General features: G+C 54.8%; 7 protein-coding genes across 7 annotated transcripts; 3 read left to right on the plus strand and 4 right to left on the minus strand.

Moving 5' to 3' along the window:
* Nucleotides 1-772: 772 nt before the first annotated feature.
* GMORB2_2253 (Isopenicillin N synthase) lies at nt 773-2,027 on the plus strand (the record flags this gene model as incomplete). Its single annotated transcript, XM_035464233.1, has 4 exons — nt 773-817; nt 881-1,495; nt 1,592-1,818; nt 1,895-2,027. The coding sequence occupies 4 exons, from the start codon at nt 773-775 to the stop codon at nt 2,025-2,027; spliced, it is 1,020 nt and encodes a 339-aa protein (XP_035319943.1).
* A 467-nt stretch (nt 2,028-2,494) lies between these two features.
* Nucleotides 2,495-3,323, plus strand: GMORB2_2254 (very-long-chain (3R)-3-hydroxyacyl-CoA dehydratase; the record flags this gene model as incomplete). The annotated part of the gene is made up of 3 exons (XM_035464234.1): nt 2,495-2,744; nt 2,828-3,184; nt 3,244-3,323. 3 exons carry the CDS (start codon nt 2,495-2,497, stop codon nt 3,321-3,323), a joined length of 687 nt encoding a protein of 228 aa, XP_035319944.1.
* A 231-nt stretch (nt 3,324-3,554) lies between these two features.
* GMORB2_2255 (uncharacterized protein) lies at nt 3,555-4,994 on the minus strand (the record flags this gene model as incomplete). Its single annotated transcript, XM_035464235.1, has 4 exons — nt 3,555-3,670; nt 3,756-4,606; nt 4,715-4,872; nt 4,953-4,994. The coding sequence occupies 4 exons, from the start codon at nt 4,992-4,994 to the stop codon at nt 3,555-3,557; spliced, it is 1,167 nt and encodes a 388-aa protein (XP_035319945.1).
* A 694-nt stretch (nt 4,995-5,688) lies between these two features.
* On the minus strand, nt 5,689-10,186 carry GMORB2_2256 (ATP-dependent helicase STH1/SNF2; the record flags this gene model as incomplete). The annotated part of the gene is made up of 3 exons (XM_035464236.1): nt 5,689-5,898; nt 5,975-9,949; nt 10,094-10,186. 3 exons carry the CDS (start codon nt 10,184-10,186, stop codon nt 5,689-5,691), a joined length of 4,278 nt encoding a protein of 1,425 aa, XP_035319946.1.
* Nucleotides 10,187-11,384: 1,198 nt separating this feature from the next.
* GMORB2_2257 (WD40 repeat) lies at nt 11,385-13,079 on the minus strand (the record flags this gene model as incomplete). Its single annotated transcript, XM_035464237.1, has 1 exon — nt 11,385-13,079. The coding sequence occupies one exon, from the start codon at nt 13,077-13,079 to the stop codon at nt 11,385-11,387; it is 1,695 nt and encodes a 564-aa protein (XP_035319947.1).
* A 506-nt stretch (nt 13,080-13,585) lies between these two features.
* On the minus strand, nt 13,586-14,669 carry GMORB2_2258 (gluconolactonase; the record flags this gene model as incomplete). The annotated part of the gene is made up of 2 exons (XM_035464238.1): nt 13,586-13,892; nt 13,969-14,669. The coding sequence occupies 2 exons, from the start codon at nt 14,667-14,669 to the stop codon at nt 13,586-13,588; spliced, it is 1,008 nt and encodes a 335-aa protein (XP_035319948.1).
* A 954-nt stretch (nt 14,670-15,623) lies between these two features.
* On the plus strand, nt 15,624-16,610 carry GMORB2_2259 (uncharacterized protein; the record flags this gene model as incomplete). Its single annotated transcript, XM_035464239.1, has 1 exon — nt 15,624-16,610. One exon carries the CDS (start codon nt 15,624-15,626, stop codon nt 16,608-16,610), a length of 987 nt encoding a protein of 328 aa, XP_035319949.1.
* Nucleotides 16,611-17,527: the final 917 nt, after the last annotated feature.

Here is a 17,527-nt window from a genome sequence, read left to right on the forward strand (position 1 = left end):
CTGCTGCGCTACCGATGGTTCGGCCCGCGTCTTGGAGGATGTTTCACGGGAGAGAACAGATGCGCAGACACCCACCCCCGCGGTTGATCACTTCACGGGGATTTATTCTGGCAGGTTTGCCGACGTCGGCTACGCGCATATCCACCTGTACGATTCAGGAAGGTGTTGTAATGGCTGTGGGATAATGGGCTGACTGGCACCCCGCCTGTTATCAACGTTATCTTGATGGCACCTCGAGATATGCCGTGTACATCCTCGTAATACAATGCTATTACCGCCTTTGCCCATATGTGGGACGCACCGGCGTTAAATATACAAACAAAAAAAACCACCAGTAGCTTATCATTCTATTACCCGAGCTAAATGGTCTTGGTAAAAGCTCTTATCATTCGTTCCGTACACTCTGCTATCATGACTTATCCCCGCACTATCTCCTCCATATCTACATGACTCCCGCTTCTATACGAGTTACTATCTACAGTATCTGGGGATGTCGTATCTGGCGGGGTACTAATACCACCACCACCACTGGATAGTACTTTGATGAATCCATCCCGCATTGTTATCTGGCTCGGCTCTGTATTCCAACCGAGAAGAGGCGGCACAGTCCGATATATACGATGCCAAGGAGAGGAGAGATAATCATCACATAGGCTTCTTTGAGCATCACCACCACCGACTACACAGACACTGTCACCCCACCATAACACAACCATCACCATCTCTTTCTCTCTCTCGCATAATACTGCCTCACAGGTGAAGCCTTAACAGAATGGCTTCAGAGACAGCTGTCAGCCGTGAGGGGCTCAGCATCCCGGTGAGCCCTCCCATCCTCTTCTTGTCCGTGCACGCAGCTAAACATGTCTCCTGCCAACTACAGCTCATCGACTTTTCCAAATTCCTCCGCGGCACCCACGATGAGCGCAAGAAGACGGCAGATGCCATTCTTTCGGGCTTCCAGACGGCCGGCTTCATCTACCTCCGCAACCACGACATCGCACCGGACCTGGTGAAGCACACGTTCAAGCGGTCGGCCGACTTCTTCGCGCAGGAGGACCAGGCCAAGATGGACGTGTGCTGGACCACGCCCCAGGCCAACAGGGGATACTCGGCCCCCGGCCGGGAGAAGGTGTCGCAGCTCAAGGACGCGAGCGACGTGGAAAAGGTACGGTCGGCGGCTCCCGATCTCAAGGAGAGCTACGAGATCGGACGCGAGAGCGAAGCCGGCCTCCCGAATCAGTGGCCAGTCGAGGACGGCGGCCGCAACGCCGAGATGGTGGGCTTCAAGACCGACATGCTGCGCTTCTTTGATGCCTGCAAGGCCATGCACGTCGAGGTCATGAGGGCCATTGCCGTGGGCATGGGCCTTGACGAGACCTTCTTCGACCACTTTGTTGATGTGGGAGACAATACGTTGCGTCTGCTGCATTACCCGGCCGTCGACTCGGACACGTGGAAGCTCAAGCCGAACACGGTCCGGGCTGGCGAGCATAGTGTATGTTTCCCCTCTTGTCTTTCCTTCCTCCCTCCCCCCTATCACTCGCTCCCTTACGGGTAAGCATGAACCTGCCTGACTAACTCCTCCCGACAGGACTACGGCTCCATCACGCTGCTCTTCCAGGATAGTCGCGGAGGTCTGCAGGTCAAGAGCCCGACTGGCAAGTTTGTCGACGCCACGCCCATAGAGGGCACCATTGTCGTTAACGCCGGCGACCTGCTCGCGCGATGGAGCAACGACACCATCAAGAGCACCATTCACCGCGTCGTCGAGCCCCCGCGAAAGGAGGGCGCTCAGTATCCGCCTCGGTACTCCATCGCGTAAGTAGAGTCCATCGTACCCTACGGCTGCTTACCACGTTCGAAGGACACTATAGACTGACAAAAGGAATAACAGATACTTCTGCAACCCCAACTTCAAAGACTTTATCGAGGTCCTGCCGGGGACGTATTCTTCAGAGGAGGAAAAGAAGTACAAGGGCATCACGAGCGGCGATTATCTTGTCCAGCGACTTGCTGCCACGTATTAGCACAAGGGTCAATAATATCAATTCGTGAGTCGTAGACGATTGTATGTATCGTAATGGTTGGTGGCTTCCAGCTGAAGCTCGAGTCTCCACAGCGTGAGACAATTGACCATCCTCCCAAGACATTCCATCCAACGAACTGCCGGCTCTCCTCTATTCTTTTCTTTTTTCTCTTCGTACTTTGGAATTCTGTGCCGTAGCATATCAGCGCCTCGTCTAGCTGTTGTTGCGCTGTCCAACAAGTTGTTTAATCCCTGCTTGTTGAGGAGCTCCCCATTCAAGCTACATGGGGAGAGTCCCCACTCCACCCACGCACGACCTGGAGTAGAACAAAACACCAAATCTGTCGCCCGCCCTTTCTGAACAGCTCCCTTCTCCTCTCCCTATCATCACCATTTCTTTTTCTTCCTTTCTTGTTTTTCTTTCTTCCCCTCCATATCCCGATTCCGTAATTCCTGGGACACTCAGCCATGGCTTCTTCTCGCGCAGGACAGACCACCCAGAGCGGAGGCAAGAAGCAGCCCAAGCCTTCGTCACCCGTCAAGACGGCCTACCTAGTTCTGTACAACACCTTGTCAGCGGCCGCATGGTCCGTCGTGCTGTTCCGCACCCTGTCCATTGCCATCCAGCAGGATCCCAAGCTCGTCCACGTCGGGGTGGGGGAGTGGACAAAGTGGACGCAGACGGGTGCTCTTCTCGAGGTCCTGCACTCTCTTCTGGGTATGCACGCGCACACACATCCCTGTTCTGCACGAGCCGCGGCCCATCGCTAACGAAAAGATCGCCGTCCCCCTCTCCCCCAGGCATCGTTCGCGCTCCCCTGATGACGACGGTCATGCAGGTCGCATCCCGTATCCTGCTTGTCTGGGGCGTCGTCCACCCGTTCCCCGAGGTAGCCCTCTCGACAAACTTCTACTCGTCCATGCTCATCGCCTGGTCCGTCACCGAAGTCATCCGCTACTCCTTCTTCGCCTTCTCGCTCAGCCTCGGCTCGACCCCGGGCCTCCTCACATGGCTGCGCTACAATACCTTCTTCGTGCTGTATCCTCTCGGCATCACGAGCGAGTGCGCCCTCATCTGGTTCGCCACCGGTCCTGCCGCCCACCTCCATCAGCTGTACCAATATGCTCTCTATGCTATCCTGGCCATCTACGTTCCCGGTAAGGACCCTACCCCCCGAACCTGTCGTCACCCTGTCCTGATCGTTGTGATAAACCAGGCTCCTACACTCTGTATACGTACATGATGAAGCAGCGTGGCAAGGTCATGCGCGACCTCAAGGTCAAGAAGACGCAGTAAAGAGACGACTAGGAAAGAATCCTGCTTGCCCTGTCCGATCAATACCGAACCGAGATATCATTCTTTCGGCTCAGGCTCATGGATTACGATGTCATGCCAAAGCGTCTGCTATCATAGCAATTAAAACCAGAGCGCAGAAAACAATATTAATGTTAATACCAACCCCCGTCAATGGCGACGTATGTAAAGATGGCAGGCACCAAACGCCCTCACGGTTTTCAAGAAATCATATTAGGCCTCGTCCACACTGCTCTCGTACCAGTCATTCTGCAACCATGCGATGACGAAATCTCTTGCATCCCGAGTCAACGTCTCGTAGCCAGGGTTCTCCTTTTCCTCAAACATGGCTGTTGCAGGCAAGACGCATGTACATAGTCAGATTCACCGTCGCAGTTGTGGAAGAAAGAAGGGGGCAAAATAAAGATAACTCACACATATGTGCCACCGTCTCATCCTTCGCCTTGTCATTGACAGCAGGCTTCCACACCCCGGCAGCACCGTCCAAGTTCTTGGGGAGATTGCAAAAGGTGCGATCCCCTCCGAGGATGGTGACCGAGACGCTGCCGCTCGTCGCTACGGACGGCGCAGCCCGTCCCAGCCTGGTGTACAGGTTGGCAAAGCCCACGTCCATCTCGCGCCGCAGCCTGTCCATGATGGCGACGCGCTTCTTGAGCTCCTCGCCCCGCGCTAGACAGCCTACGAACTCGAGGTGCGACGAAGCCCAACCGAACCCCTGGCTGATGTCGTCGCGCTTGAGCCACGCCGCTGCACCGCCGACGGCCACGGCTCCCGCCGCACCCACCCCGACGGCCACCTTTGCCCACTTGCCCCATCCCCCTCCACCACCGCCTCCGCCTCCGCCTCCAGACGTTCCCGGAGCCGGTAGGGCACCGGCAGACCTGCCGCCGGTCTGCTTGGCGGCCGTCGTGGCCCCCCAGAGGCTGCTGAGCTGCGCTATCGCCGTCGCAGCAGTCTGGTAGTGCTCTTCTGCCCCGTGGGCCACGACTCCCGGCGATATGCCGAGGAAGGGCGTGTCGAAGGCCAGCACGCCCTGGATGTAGGGGAACATGAGGGAGCTGATGTGCTGCGAGCTGGGGTCGTCGTTCTTCTCGATGCCGTCGGCGTCGGAGTAGACGGGCTGGTCTGACGTGAGCGCGATGGCCGTCTCGGCGGCTACTATGCCACCCATCGAATGGCCGACCAGAATGGTGCGTACGGACGGATCCACGGTCGGGGACGCCGTGCCGGCTTCCACTTCCATATCTATCACCTTGTCTTCAAGCCTTTTTTTGGGGGAGGGACAGGTGTGGGGAGGGAGGGGGGGGGGAGTTGTCAGTACAAGTCCCAGGATCAGAATCCCCAAGCTTCAGCGCTTCTCCAGCAACACGTACCATGTGCGGAATCGGCTGACTGTGTCCCCTAGACTCCCCCTCGTCTCATACTTGGGATACACGAGGAACCGGACGTTTATCTTGTCGAGACGTTCTGCCACCAGGTCCCGAAGGTGCTGGGCGAAGCGGTAGCTGTCGCCAAACGTGTCGTCGCCACCCTGTGCCACGTACTGTGAGCTCCGCATCCATCAAATTTCCTCTTGAGAGAAGCGTGCTATAAAGCGGAATTGAAACGAACCTGAAATCCGTGAATAAAGCATAGCACCAGCGTCTTTTTCATGATTGTACCTTTGGTTCGTGGTCGATGAACCCTGGACGTTGGATGAGAGCGGTGCATTTACTTCACATCATCTATAGCAGTTGAGATCATACTACCAAGTATTACCCGTACACTGAATACTAGAACTGAATGGAGACCGAAAAGTCACATGTACATAGCGCAGCAAGGTAAATACAAGTCGCAGAGCCGCCCACAAGTATCATTACTCTCTACGCATTCAACATTACCGTCACTATCGAACATGTTTAAACATAACCATTCTCCGCATCTATTAGAGTACATTTTGTAGATACAATTCTAGGCATGTAGGAAAGTAAGCCAGACTCTCTCTCCTTGGCAGATTTCCTCTTTCTAGAAGACCGTCCTCTACCACCGTCTGGTAATTCGAAGCTCCCCCCGCTTTACCTCGTTTCCCGTCCTCGCGCCCTTCCAAAGTTACAAAAATGGGGGGGTGTTCCATGTTCGTAAGAGAAGAAAAAAGAAGAGAAAGAATAACAAATATAACGCCCTAAGCAGCCAAAGTAAGTGAAAAAAAAAGGTGAAAAAAAACCCCAAATCAGAGGATTGAATCCAAACAAAACCCCGCTCGCCCTCTTTTTCTTCCAATATACACCTCTTCCATCACCTCTCTCTCTCTCTTTAAGTGTTGATTCGTGATTTGAGAGGGCTCCTGAGGAACTCAACTTTCAAAGACTCATTCCTCGTCACTGTGACCTGCTGCACTCGTGTTGGTCGTGTCGGTCCGCGAGTTACTAGATGTGAGCTTGATGCGTGTTCCGCTAGGCTGGGGTGTGTCACCACCGCCGGACGGTGCCACTGATGAGGCCTTTTCACCGCCTTCCTCCAGCTCCAGAAGTTCGGGATGGGCCTCTGACTCTTCTCGGTATCTCTTTTTGAAGAATTCCTATTGATTGGTCAGATCTTCTGTACTATTCACGTAAATGTGCGGCAGAGGTAAGAGTGCGAGGGAAGAAACTTACATCCATCGTCTTTGCATCTTGGTACAAGATGCTGCCGTCCTCGTTGAATGTCTGGCAGTTACTAATCATCAGGTCGATGTCCTTGCGCAAGTCGCCCAGGCAATTATATTGCTCCTTCTTGATGCGTGTTTGGATGTGGTTCATGCAAATGGGATTCTGGATGATGACGTAGTAGTTGGGGAAGTCTCGCTTCGGCGGCAGCTTGATGAAGGGTCCGATGACGAGACGCTTGCTGGCATCCGACTCGTCATCGTCCTCTGGCGGCTCGATGTCATCTACCTCGAGCGTCATGAGGGAGTCGTATAGTGACCGCAGACTCTTCTGCAGCGTCTCGCGTTGCTGTGGGCTCACGCGTGCGTCAGCCGCTGCTGCGCCGTTGAGACTGGCCTTGCTGGGACGACCCAGGGGGCCGCGTCTCTTCTTGGCCGGCGGCTCCTCATCCCCGTCCTCAGCCTTGCGCTTCTCGTTCTTGCTTCCAGGCTTGCGGCCGCGCTTCTTCGGTGTCTCAATCTCCTCGGTGCTGGCGCGACTGGCAGACGGCGATTCGTCAGCGGGCAAGCCGAGACCCATCCTCTTGAGCCTATTGGTCTCACGCCTGTCCTTCCTCGCCTGCTTGCGCGAAGCCGCAGCTTCGGGTGAGTCGTCATCGTCGTCGACCGCCATCAGCCACTGCTCCTCGGTCAGGCCGTCGTCATACTTGACCTTGGTGCGCTCACGGGCACCGCGACCAAGGACCACCTCCTCAGTGTCGTCAATTTCATCGTTGCCATCGTTCAAGTAGATCTCAGGGAGCTCGGCATCTTGAATCAAGCGAGGCTTACTACCGGCCTTGCGTCCATAGGTTGGATCGCGCGAGCGCTCTTCGTCGAGTTTCTGGAAGACGGCCAATTCTTCGTCGCTGCGTGCCAGCATCATGTTCAGCTCTTCGTCCTCGAGCTCCTCTTGATCGCCGGACTCCGCCATGTCTGCTGTCTCCAGCAGTGTCCGAAGCATAGCATCACGATCGGTTTCGGATGACTTGTTGTCGAAACGACCAGCTTGGATGACCTTGCCGTCCATGTCCAGCTTGAACCTAGCACGCTCGAGAATTTTCTCCTCGACGGAGTTGGACGTGACCAGACGGAGGATTCGCACCTCGTTCTTTTGGCCGATACGGTGAGCACGGTCCTGAGCTTGGAGATCCTGGTGAGGGTTCCAGTCAGAGTCGTAGATGATGACTGTGTCTGCTGTCTGCAGGTTGAGACCCAGACCGCCGGCACGCGTCGACAGCAAAAACATGAAATACTTGGAGTCGGGGGCGTTGAACTCGCGTAGCAGGTCAGAACGCTCATCAGACTTGGTCGTACCATCCAGACGCAGATACTCGAGACCGCGGTAGCGAAGGTAGTCCTCCATTATGTCCATGATGGCTGTCATCTGGAAGAACATGAGGACACGGTGACCGGTCGCCTTGTATTTGGGCAGGATGCGGTCGAGCAGCTCAAACTTGCCGGCCGTTCGCCACAGGAGGTCGTTGCTGATATTGAGAGGATTCATGAGATTCTCGACCTCGTCAAACACGAATGGGTGGTTACAGAGCTTGCGCAGCTGCATAATCATGTTGCTCAGCCCACGGGCATTGGTCTTGCCACCCTTGCCATCGCTGACGATGAGCCTGTTGTGCGTTGACATCTGCTTGTGCAGGCGAGCCTGCAGGGCCGAGAACTTGCACTTGATGACCTTTTCTGTCTTGTCGGGGAGGTCCTTTTCGACATCTTTCTTGAGACGGCGCAGCAGGAACGGCCTGAGCACCTTGTGGAGACGACGAATGACGAGAATCTGCTCTTCTTCCGTGAGCTCCATCTTGTCCTGACCTCCAGTGTTGGCAAATGGCGTGTTGAACCACTCGTCAAATGTGGACACCGACTTGAAGATATTGGGCAGCACAAAATTGAGCATAGCCCACAGTTCGGAGAGGTTGTTCTGAAGAGGGGTACCGGTAAGAATGAGTCGGAAGCGGGTCATGTAGTAATTTGATATGGTGGCGCTGAGCTTAGAATTGGAGTTCTTCATTCGGTGGCCTTCGTCGATAATCATGTGGAACCACTTGATCTTGCTCAGGATCGGGCGGTCCTTGATGATGTACTCATACGTCGTCAGGAGAACCTGGAAGTCTCCCCGGCGGATCCTCTCCTGCTGCGTCTTTCGCGCATTAGGCGGTCCCTTGTAGACGACGCGGCTAATAGAGGGCGCCCACTTCTCAAACTCCAAGTTCCAGTTGGTCAGCGTACTGAGGGGTACAATGACTAGGTACGGGCCGGGCTGCTTCTTGCGCTCGATGAGGTACGTGATGAGACTGATGGTCTGAATCGTCTTTCCGAGACCCATTTCATCAGCAAGGATACCGTTTAGGTTGTTGTTGTAGAGCGAAATCATCCACTGGAGACCCTTGATCTGATACTCCTTGAGAGTGCCTCCAACCAGTATGCTAGCCTGCTCGGTGACCTCCTCGCGGACGCGATGTGCCACAGCATAGTAGTCAATCTTCTTGTTGCTACCCTCCTCCTCCGGCTCACTCTCCTCAGCAACGAGATTGTCGGGGTCGCCGTACTTCTCAGCCGCCTGTCGCTGCTGAGTCTTGACGGACGACGCGAGCTGGTGCAGGAAGCCATCGGTCTGGCGAAGCAGGTGGGTGATACGGGTGTCCTTGGCCTGGTCGAGAAGCTTAAGATAGGCCTCCTCGTCGTTGGCCTTGAGCGCCTGTAGACGCTGCTTGGCCGTGCGCTCGATACGCTTCTGTTCCTCCTTCTCAATGTTGAAGTGCTGGTTGTACATGAGACGGCTGAGTTTATGAAACTTGGTCTTCTGTGACGAGGCAGCCTCGTGGATCTCGGTCCTGTGGTTGGTGATGGCATGAAGAAAGTCGATGTGTTTCTTCTTCTCGCGGTTCTCACGGGCGTCACGCTGCTGCTTCTCGAGCTTCTCAGTAATGCGGGCCTCGCGAACGCTCTGTTTCTTCATGCGCCTGTAGTTGCTGCGGTTCGTCGTCATGGCCAGGTTGTCATAGTGGAGCATCTGGCGACCGAGCCTTTCGCGCAGGGCGCGCTGCTTGGCATACAAGCCAAGGCCCTTCATCTCGATAATGGCCTTGCGCTTGAGCGAATCGTCGGCCTCGACGCTCTCCTTGGTCGTGTCCCAGTGGGCGATGTTGGCAGGGAGGTCCTTGAGCTCGTTGTAACGCTGGCTCATGCGGTTGAAGATGACAACCTCCCTCTCGTATCGGACGTGGTCGAAGTCGATTCCGGTTGGGAAGACACCGGGTACAAACCACCGGTTCTTGCGGTGAGAGTGATCCATATATTTGATGGAAGGTCGTATCATGCCGTCGTAGGGCGACTTGACAGTCTTGTAAGTGTGCGGCTTCGGGGCGGCATTGGGGTCGTTCTGTCCCGATGCATCAGCGTCTGGAGCACCGGCAGCCTTGGCCTCGTCCTGGCCCTGCTGACCAGCCTTGGCAGCAGCCGCTGATACAGCCAACGAAGCAGCTTGGCGCTTCTGGCGCTGGTTGAAGATGGCCTGCTGCAGAGGTGCAGAAATTCCGGCATTCTTTCCCAGGAGTTTGAATGCCTGTATCTGCTGCCTGAGGAGCTGCAGCTGCTGCTGAGAGAATTGGCTCGAAGAAGCGCCAACGGGAGGGGCACCAGAGGTTGGTGTAGTCACACCACCCTTATTCGGTGTTTGGGCGTTGTATTGGCTCGGATTAGGTTGCGGCGTTCCCTGCTGGGGACGAGCCTGGGGCGCTCCGGTGACAGTTCCATTAGCGGCATGTTGTTGCTGTTGTTGCTGTTGTTGCTGTTGTTGCTGCTGTTGCTGAAGGTACTGTTGCTGTTTTGTGCGCATCTGGTGCTGCTGTTGGAAGCTAACCAAGAACTGCTGTGCCTTTATGTACTCAGGATCCGACGGTGGAACGCCCGACTCCTTCATTTGCATCAGTTTCTGTACACAGAGTGAGGTCAATATCGTCCGATGTCAAACATTAAGGGGGTCAGGTGGTCGCGACTATGCCGCATTGATGGCATTGCAACGAGCTGCTGTGCAGGGGGCGCAGAGCGGTCTCGATAGATGGGAAGAAGATCATACCCTGAAAACCTCCTCTGCCTGCTGCTTGGTCACGCTGGCTGGCAAAGGCGCGCCAGGGTGTTGGACCGGGGGGGCCGCTTGCACTGAGGCCATGTTGACTGAGTTCTATCGACAGGACTTCGGCAGCCTGTAGCCCAATGTATTATCTCGATAAGAAAGGAAAAAGGGGAGTCGTGTAAAGTTATCGACAGTGCATATCGATGTCGAATCGCAACGGTCGTCAAAGGTAGTCGACGAGCGACGCGCTCAGGGGGTTTGTGGTGATGAGTTGATGGAGCGGGAAAAAAAACCCAGCCAAGTACCGCGCAAAGTCGCGTCGAGAGAGCGTGATGCGCAAAGCGGGTGGACGGCCGGAGGGGGGGGGATACTGCTGTGGGCCGAGAGTTTTCGTCGTGATGGCGCGTTGATGAGGGCGTGACGAGTTGGTTGGTCGCGAGTATTCGCGGGTTGTAGGTAGTACAAGATAGCCAGTGAGGTGTGGGTGTGGGGAGGGGAGGAGAGAGGGAGCGAAGTGAGAGTGTGAGGGAGACACGCCAGGGAGGGCGAAATCAAGGCGAGGGAGAGAAGGGTGCGGGAAAGGGAAAAAAAAAAAAGTGCAGGTTTGCAGCTTGGGCGCGTCGGGAGTGGTGTCGTCGGCACTGGATGGGGTGGAAATCGCGTGCAACACCAATTTGGCGAGGCTTGGAGATGGCTGCCGATGGTTTGAGAGGGGACCAGGCGATTTTTTTGGATACGCGCGCGCTTCACCCGGATTGCCTTGATGATGGGGAGTGGTGAAGACACAAGGACAAGATTCGCCGTGACGGTTGGTGCAGTCGTGATGGCTCCTCCCACAGTAAATTTCAGCACGGCCTCTGCGAAAACAGAGGACTGTGCGCCTCAGGCACTGAAGTGCTTATTATTGGCCATAATGTCACTATTTATGGGGAACGGGGCCTCTATCTTGTGATTATCTAATCCATCGCTCCACTTTCGACGCGTCTGTGTGTTATTCTCGGATAGTGCCGCACGTGACTTCCATCCCACATATCCCTGGAGCCTATTGTGCTTGTGCAGCCAGCCCTTCAAGCCTGTATACATATACAAATGCACATGGTACGGATGTACCATGATACAAGACCATCTGGATGGAATATAGAAATCTGCTTTCCATCTGCCGTACTGCAGCATATGCAAGGCACCCGTCGATGCGGCTCAGTACGTGATATTGTACGTAGTACTGGCGGGGCACAGAAGTGCATCGTGCATTGGATGATAATTCATACTTAAAATCGTCATCCCAAATCCTGTCTCACCTCTTAGTCTTTTTCTTGTCCGGGCCCTGGTCTTCGTCGTCGCTCAGCTCGGAGTACTGTGTCTGAGGCTGCGTCTTGCTCCAGGCCTTTGTGAACATAGGATCACTATCGGCCTTCTCGGCATACTTGAGGAGAGCCTCGCGCGGATCCTCGTGCAGCATGCGTGACAAGGGAATGTTTTCGGCAATGTGCTTCTCGTCTGGCTGTGACTTTTGGAACGGCGTTTGCTGTGGCTGCTCGGGCCTCCGCGGGTCCTTTGACTTGCCGCCCGCCTTGCTCTTGTTCCTGGGCATGGCGCCGGGAGTCACGATGGAGTCGCCCGAGATCCCAAGCGATTGGTCCATGGTGAAGTCGGGGTTGTCGTCGACATGGCGCTTCTTCGGGGCGCGTGAGACCACATCGACGGCGCCGCGCGACGATCTCTCAGGGTTGAAGAGCACGTGCGTCTCGCCGTTGGCCGACCCCGTGAGCACCTGGTTCAGCTTGGGATGCCATTCTACCGTAATGATGGGCGACCCAGGCGTTACGGGCGTCACATGCTCCGGTTGCAGATTTCCGGGGTTCAAGATGTGGAGCTCTCCCGTCGCAGAGCCAGTAATGATGCTCGCCGAGTTCGGTGCGTAGCGGATGTTGCTCGTGGGGAAGTGGTCCGACGTAGAGGGATGCGACGCCGTGACGAGCGACTTGGTGAATTTGCGTGTGTCCCAAAGCTTTACCGTGTCATCGCCTCCCCTCGTCACAATCATTCGGCCGTCTGACGACACGTCGATCCCGCCAGTCCATGTCTGAGGCTTGTGAGCGTTGCGGACTTCGCCAGACGGTCTCGTGAAAGGCCCGTTGCCGCCGTACATGACGAGCGATCCGTCCAGGGCAGCGCCCACCAGTAGGTTGCTACCTTGAACGCCACCGCTCCAGGCCACAGCTGTCATCTTTGTGCGGCCTGCGGACCCTGCGGCTTTGGACTTGAAGACAATCACATCCTTCTGAGACCGCTTATTGTTGATGTCCCAGATACGTAGCGTGCTGTCGGTACCGGCCGTTACACAGAGATTCCTGTCGTTGGGGTGCCATGCCCCCGCCGTAACCTCCGATATGTGACCCTTTGTATTGTTCATGTCCCGCAGATACATGTCGCCCTTGACGAACTCTGTCAAGACGTCTCCGTCGCGCGATATGATCCTGGCTTGCGGGTGCGCCGCCACGCAGAGGAAGACGCTGCCCGAGAGAGGGTTGAACTGGACGAGGTGCATCGGGTGTGACTCCGAGGCAGCCGCCTGCTTCTTGACAAACGGATCTACCGAACGGAAGGCGCGTAGTGTGGTCGGCGTCATTGACGCAAAGTCGTGTAGGTTCACATTACCGTCTAGCGATCCTGAGGCCAACCTACCACCGGCCGGGTCCAGAGATATTGTCGTCACGGCGCGCTCGTGTGTCTTGATGATGAGCTCGTGCGATATGGGGTAGTCATCTCCGTCATCCGAACCGTCCGAGTCGTCGCTGTTGTCGCTGTCGTCGGGCTCTTTTGCTTGCTTAAGCTCTTTGGTAGGCACCTTTCTGCGGGATCGTTCAATTTGGGCTTCGATGTCGGTTCCCTTGGACTTTTTGCCAAAGGAAGTTGGCAAAAATGACTTCAGGGGGTCATCGTCTGCCACTTCTGGAAGCTCAACTTGAAAGTCCTCGTCGGAGCTCATCGTGATGAGCGACTGCGTATGTGATTGAGAGGGGCAAAAGGTGTTTGTCGCGGACAGACTAGCCGGTGTGGCCTCGAGGTCTGTTCCCCTGCGGCTTCGGCTTTTTTGGAAGGGGCTGACGTGATGTGGAACCTGCACCTTCAACCAGGACCCTTGACGTACTGACCTCCAACTCTTTTTTTCCCCCAACGACATCAGTCTAGTATCCTTTCCTGTTTTTTTTCTGTCCCTCTTCACTCTCAACAAGTGAGTCCTTTGTATGATTGAGCCCGTCTATCGGGTGCAGCTTCGAGGTCGGATCGACGCCAGCTCCCAAACCTCAATTAAGTTGGTCTCGCGACATGCATTGATCATCTTTTGAACATTGAAGTCATGGATCGTTACGCTCGAATTCCAAATCCATGAAAACGATTACCTGAAAATTCTACTCGGGGTGCTCCAACTCGTGTACTTCTTCCTACAAGCACTACTATGCGGTTTCAAAGGCCATCCCTCTTAAGCCATCATCAAATTCCCAACAAAGCGCCTTGTACCGGGGAATCTAGCTGAACGGACCAGATGCAATGCTCATTGAGGATAAACATGCGACCATTGCGCCCGAAGCAGAAGTTGGCGGCACCGCCGTCGATGAGGATCTTACCAAGGAGAACACCACCGGGCGACCAGACATTAACACCGTCGCCGCAGCCGCTGTAGACATTACCGGCAAGATCACACTTGATTCCGTCGGGATATCCCGTATCAGCGAGAGCAAAGAGTCGCCTGTTGATGAGACTAGGCTCCCCATGGTAGTAAACCAGGTCAAAGGCATATCTGTGAGGGTGTGAAGCCGCCGGTCAGTTAGCACCATCGCACTCAATCAACTGATTGTGCATCATCTTTTTCTTACATGGAAGCCGACCGGCTGTGGTCCTTCGAGTCGCCATGTTGCTGGTCTGTATCGGTAATGTAGACCGTCTTCTCATCCGGCGAGAAGCATATGCCGTTGGGCCGGCCGAAGCCATCAGCCACAGCGCGGATGGCCTTGGTGGTGGGCTCATAGCGGTACACGCAGTTGGGCAGACTCGGCCTCGGCCGGAAGGACTGGTCGTACCCGTAGCACGGGTCGGTGAACCAGATGCTCCCGTCGCTGTGAATGACGACGTCGTTGACCGAGTTGAAGGGTCGGCCGAGGAAATTGTCGACGACGGACTCGACCCTGTACGGCGGCCGGATTTCCATGCTCACGAGACCACTGGGCCGTGTCAGGGAGCCCTGGGAGCAGAACAGGACGTGACCGTCTCCGTAGTTGACGCCACCATTGCCCATGGGGATATCGTCGCAGGGTATCTCCTCGTGCTGCGCAGGCTGTGAGCTACCGTGGTCTCCTACCACCAGCTTGGACACCTGCACGCGCTTGCTGGGGTGCACACCATCCTTGAACTGTCCACTGGTTACGAAGAGCTCGTTTGTCTTGTCGATCCATACACCTGCCTCATGGGCAAAAGGATAGGCGTCTACCTGGTGTAGGATCTCAATCGACGGGTCAGTGCCGATGATTCCACGAAAGCTGTCGTGGAAGACCTGAAATGTCTCTTGGGTGCGAACCATGTTTTCACCGGGTAATACCGCCTTGTGGTATATAGCTTCTACGTTATCACCCTTGATGATCATGCGTTTGGGAAGTTGGCAAGTCTGCTCATGCGCCGCATCTAATAGCCCCTCATCCTCTCGCCGATATTACGTGAAGATAACGCCGATCATTGTGGGGTTCTACTATCTCCAACCCAGGGTGGACCCCGCGTCTCGCAACGCACGTATATAACTGCTTTGCTATCCTCGTGTTCACAAGAGCCATTCAAGCTACATACTGTAAGTGCGGAGAAGATGAGATGGACGGCGACGGGAGCATTAGCGTCGTGGGTTCGATCAAGGCCCTTCTCCCCCCCAGTGAGGATACATGATGCAAGCAAAAGTTTCCCTATGGGAGGAACAGATGCTAGTTCAATAATTGCCAACGATCTACTCACAACTCATACAAATCATCGCAACGTTGCGCCTCCTACATGCTACATGTTTACTATGCACATTCTACTATCGGCACCTATGTGCTTGCCTATACACAGTCCACGGAGAGCCCAATTCTAGCCCGACGTTCTCGAATGATCCCTACCTCGTCAAACGACTTAGCATCGCCGCTTCCATATGCCTCGGCCATGTTGAGATCACACAGTCTACGGTAGAGCTGGTTCTTTCCTTCTTCGGGGCAGCAGAATGACTCCCATCCACAGCGGAGTATTACGAAATCACATGCTTGTCACAGTGTTGACCAGGCGTGCTAGAAGGCACGCCTGCAAAACTCAAACGTGACATGGACCTAGGAGTTGTCTTGTCCATTTCACTAGGAGTTTCTTCCTCTTCATATTTTCTCTTCTTTTTTCCTTCTTCCGCCACCTTCCTCATTTGCAGGATTGCGCATCCCTCTCGACTCCAGTCAGACCTCTCGTACCTGCGTGATTCCAGAGCTCTCCGGCACCCCTCTCTCCAATGACCAGCTCCAACACCATGGGAAATAGATCGATTGAACGGGTCCTCGACGGGTCTGACCTTTTGACAGACGCGTCGACCGCGTCGACGAACTTGTCCGCCCGCAAACAATTCATGCAGCCCAGCCTCGACCAGGCCCCGACAGCCGACATCGTGTTCTCGACTATCGACAAGCTCCGAGAATTCATCGACAAGTGCCATCCCACGGTCGACGCCGTCGTCGTCGCCAATGTCACGAGGTCCGCCTTTCGAGAAATATCCAAGCTACGAGATAGGACCGGCCACAGATGGCGTCTCCTCTACCTGAACACATGTCATCTATCCATTGTCACACTGCCGACGTACTCCCACGAACAACTCCATGTGTACCTCAACGAGTGCCTGAAAGACGGTCTCGCAGATATGGGTCAAGGGAAGGAGGAGTGGACCATGACTAGCTCATCCAGATACCCCCCCGACGGTAACGGCTCCAGTGGGGAGGGGGACTCGGGCGGCAAGCCATTTCATAAGCGACTTGGACACGACCAATGGCCAACGATTGTTTTTGAGGCTGGGTTTACCCAGTCTCTCATGAGCCTGCGTACCAAGATAAGATTTTGGTTTTCACGTTCCAACCACCAAGTGAAGATTGTCGTCATTGTTAAAGCCTACCCCGGTGACAGTGCCCAAAAGAAAATCCTTGTTGAACAATGGCTCGAGCAGTTGATTTCGGGATCGTCAGCACGCCGCGGTGCAACGACAACACGCATGTTGTCCGCCGCTACCACATTGCAGCCGGTTTGTATTCAGACAATCAACGTTATGTGGTCTCTGCCAGGCGTGCCCTTTGAGCAAGCCACAATGTCTCAGAAGACCGATAGAGACTCATACAGCGTAGCTAGGGGACCGTTGTCTTTATCCTTCGAATCCCTGCTCCTCCGTGAGCCCAACGCATCTACGGAACAGGACGTCATAATTCCGGACCGCGACCTTAAAAACTGCGCTATAAGAGTCTGGGCGGCATGAAACATTTCGCTTCGTGGGGAGGGTGTTGATCTTCTCAGCAGAATGGTGGAGGGGGCCGGAAGTGAAAGGAAAGACGTGCGGCAACGGATGGGGGGTATTGCAAGGATATCGAGGCATACTCTCGCGGATGGAACTGTAAGCTGGCGAAGAGGTAGTAGGCAAGGTCTTCCGGCCACTCAATGAAGAGGAGTCGGCGCACGTTTTCGAAAGAAATGAAGAATAGAGGGAAGAGAATACGAACTGAATGAATGGATTAAAAGAACTACTATAAGCGCAGTACGGCTGATATATATATGTATATATCAATCTGAAAGGAAGGAAAGGATACAGGAGGGAGTGTGCGTAGTAGAACAACAAGACCCCATGATAGCAGCAAGCAAAAAGGAGGTAGCTGCGGGCCTCCAACTCAACATCACCCTCTCCATTGATAGGATCGGGGTCAGTGACTAATACTCATCCACCACTTTGGGGTTCTTGTCGCCCCACTTCCGTACAATTCCCCGAATAAGTCCTAGCACAATTAACTCGGAACAGATATCGCGACGAGTTAGAAAGCGGGATCAAACGAGAGCGAACAAGAAGACTAGAAGGAAAAATTGGCGTCGGGCCAGGTGGCCAAAGCCTAGGTGTACATTGCTGTTTCCAATCCCACTATCCACCGGCAAGCGCAACCCGATCTCGCAGCCTGATGGAGAATTGCTGCATCCGAACATCTGGCGATGGTCGGCATCAACCTTGCACTGGGTGTTGGTTTGTCGTAGGCAATTGCTCGCTTAGAAGCGGACGAAGTGCTGGGCCTGAAGAGGCAAACTGTTAGCTGCTGACCTGTATAATGCTATTAGAGTGTGATATCTACTTACCTTGGCCTTGGTAGGCTTGGGAGGAGGAGCGGCACCAGCAGGGGGAGGAGGAGGAAC

Source organism: Geosmithia morbida, assembly GCF_012550715.1.
Source record: "Geosmithia morbida isolate 1262 chromosome Unknown scaffold_12, whole genome shotgun sequence".
Taxonomy (NCBI): domain Eukaryota; kingdom Fungi; phylum Ascomycota; class Sordariomycetes; order Hypocreales; family Bionectriaceae; genus Geosmithia; species Geosmithia morbida.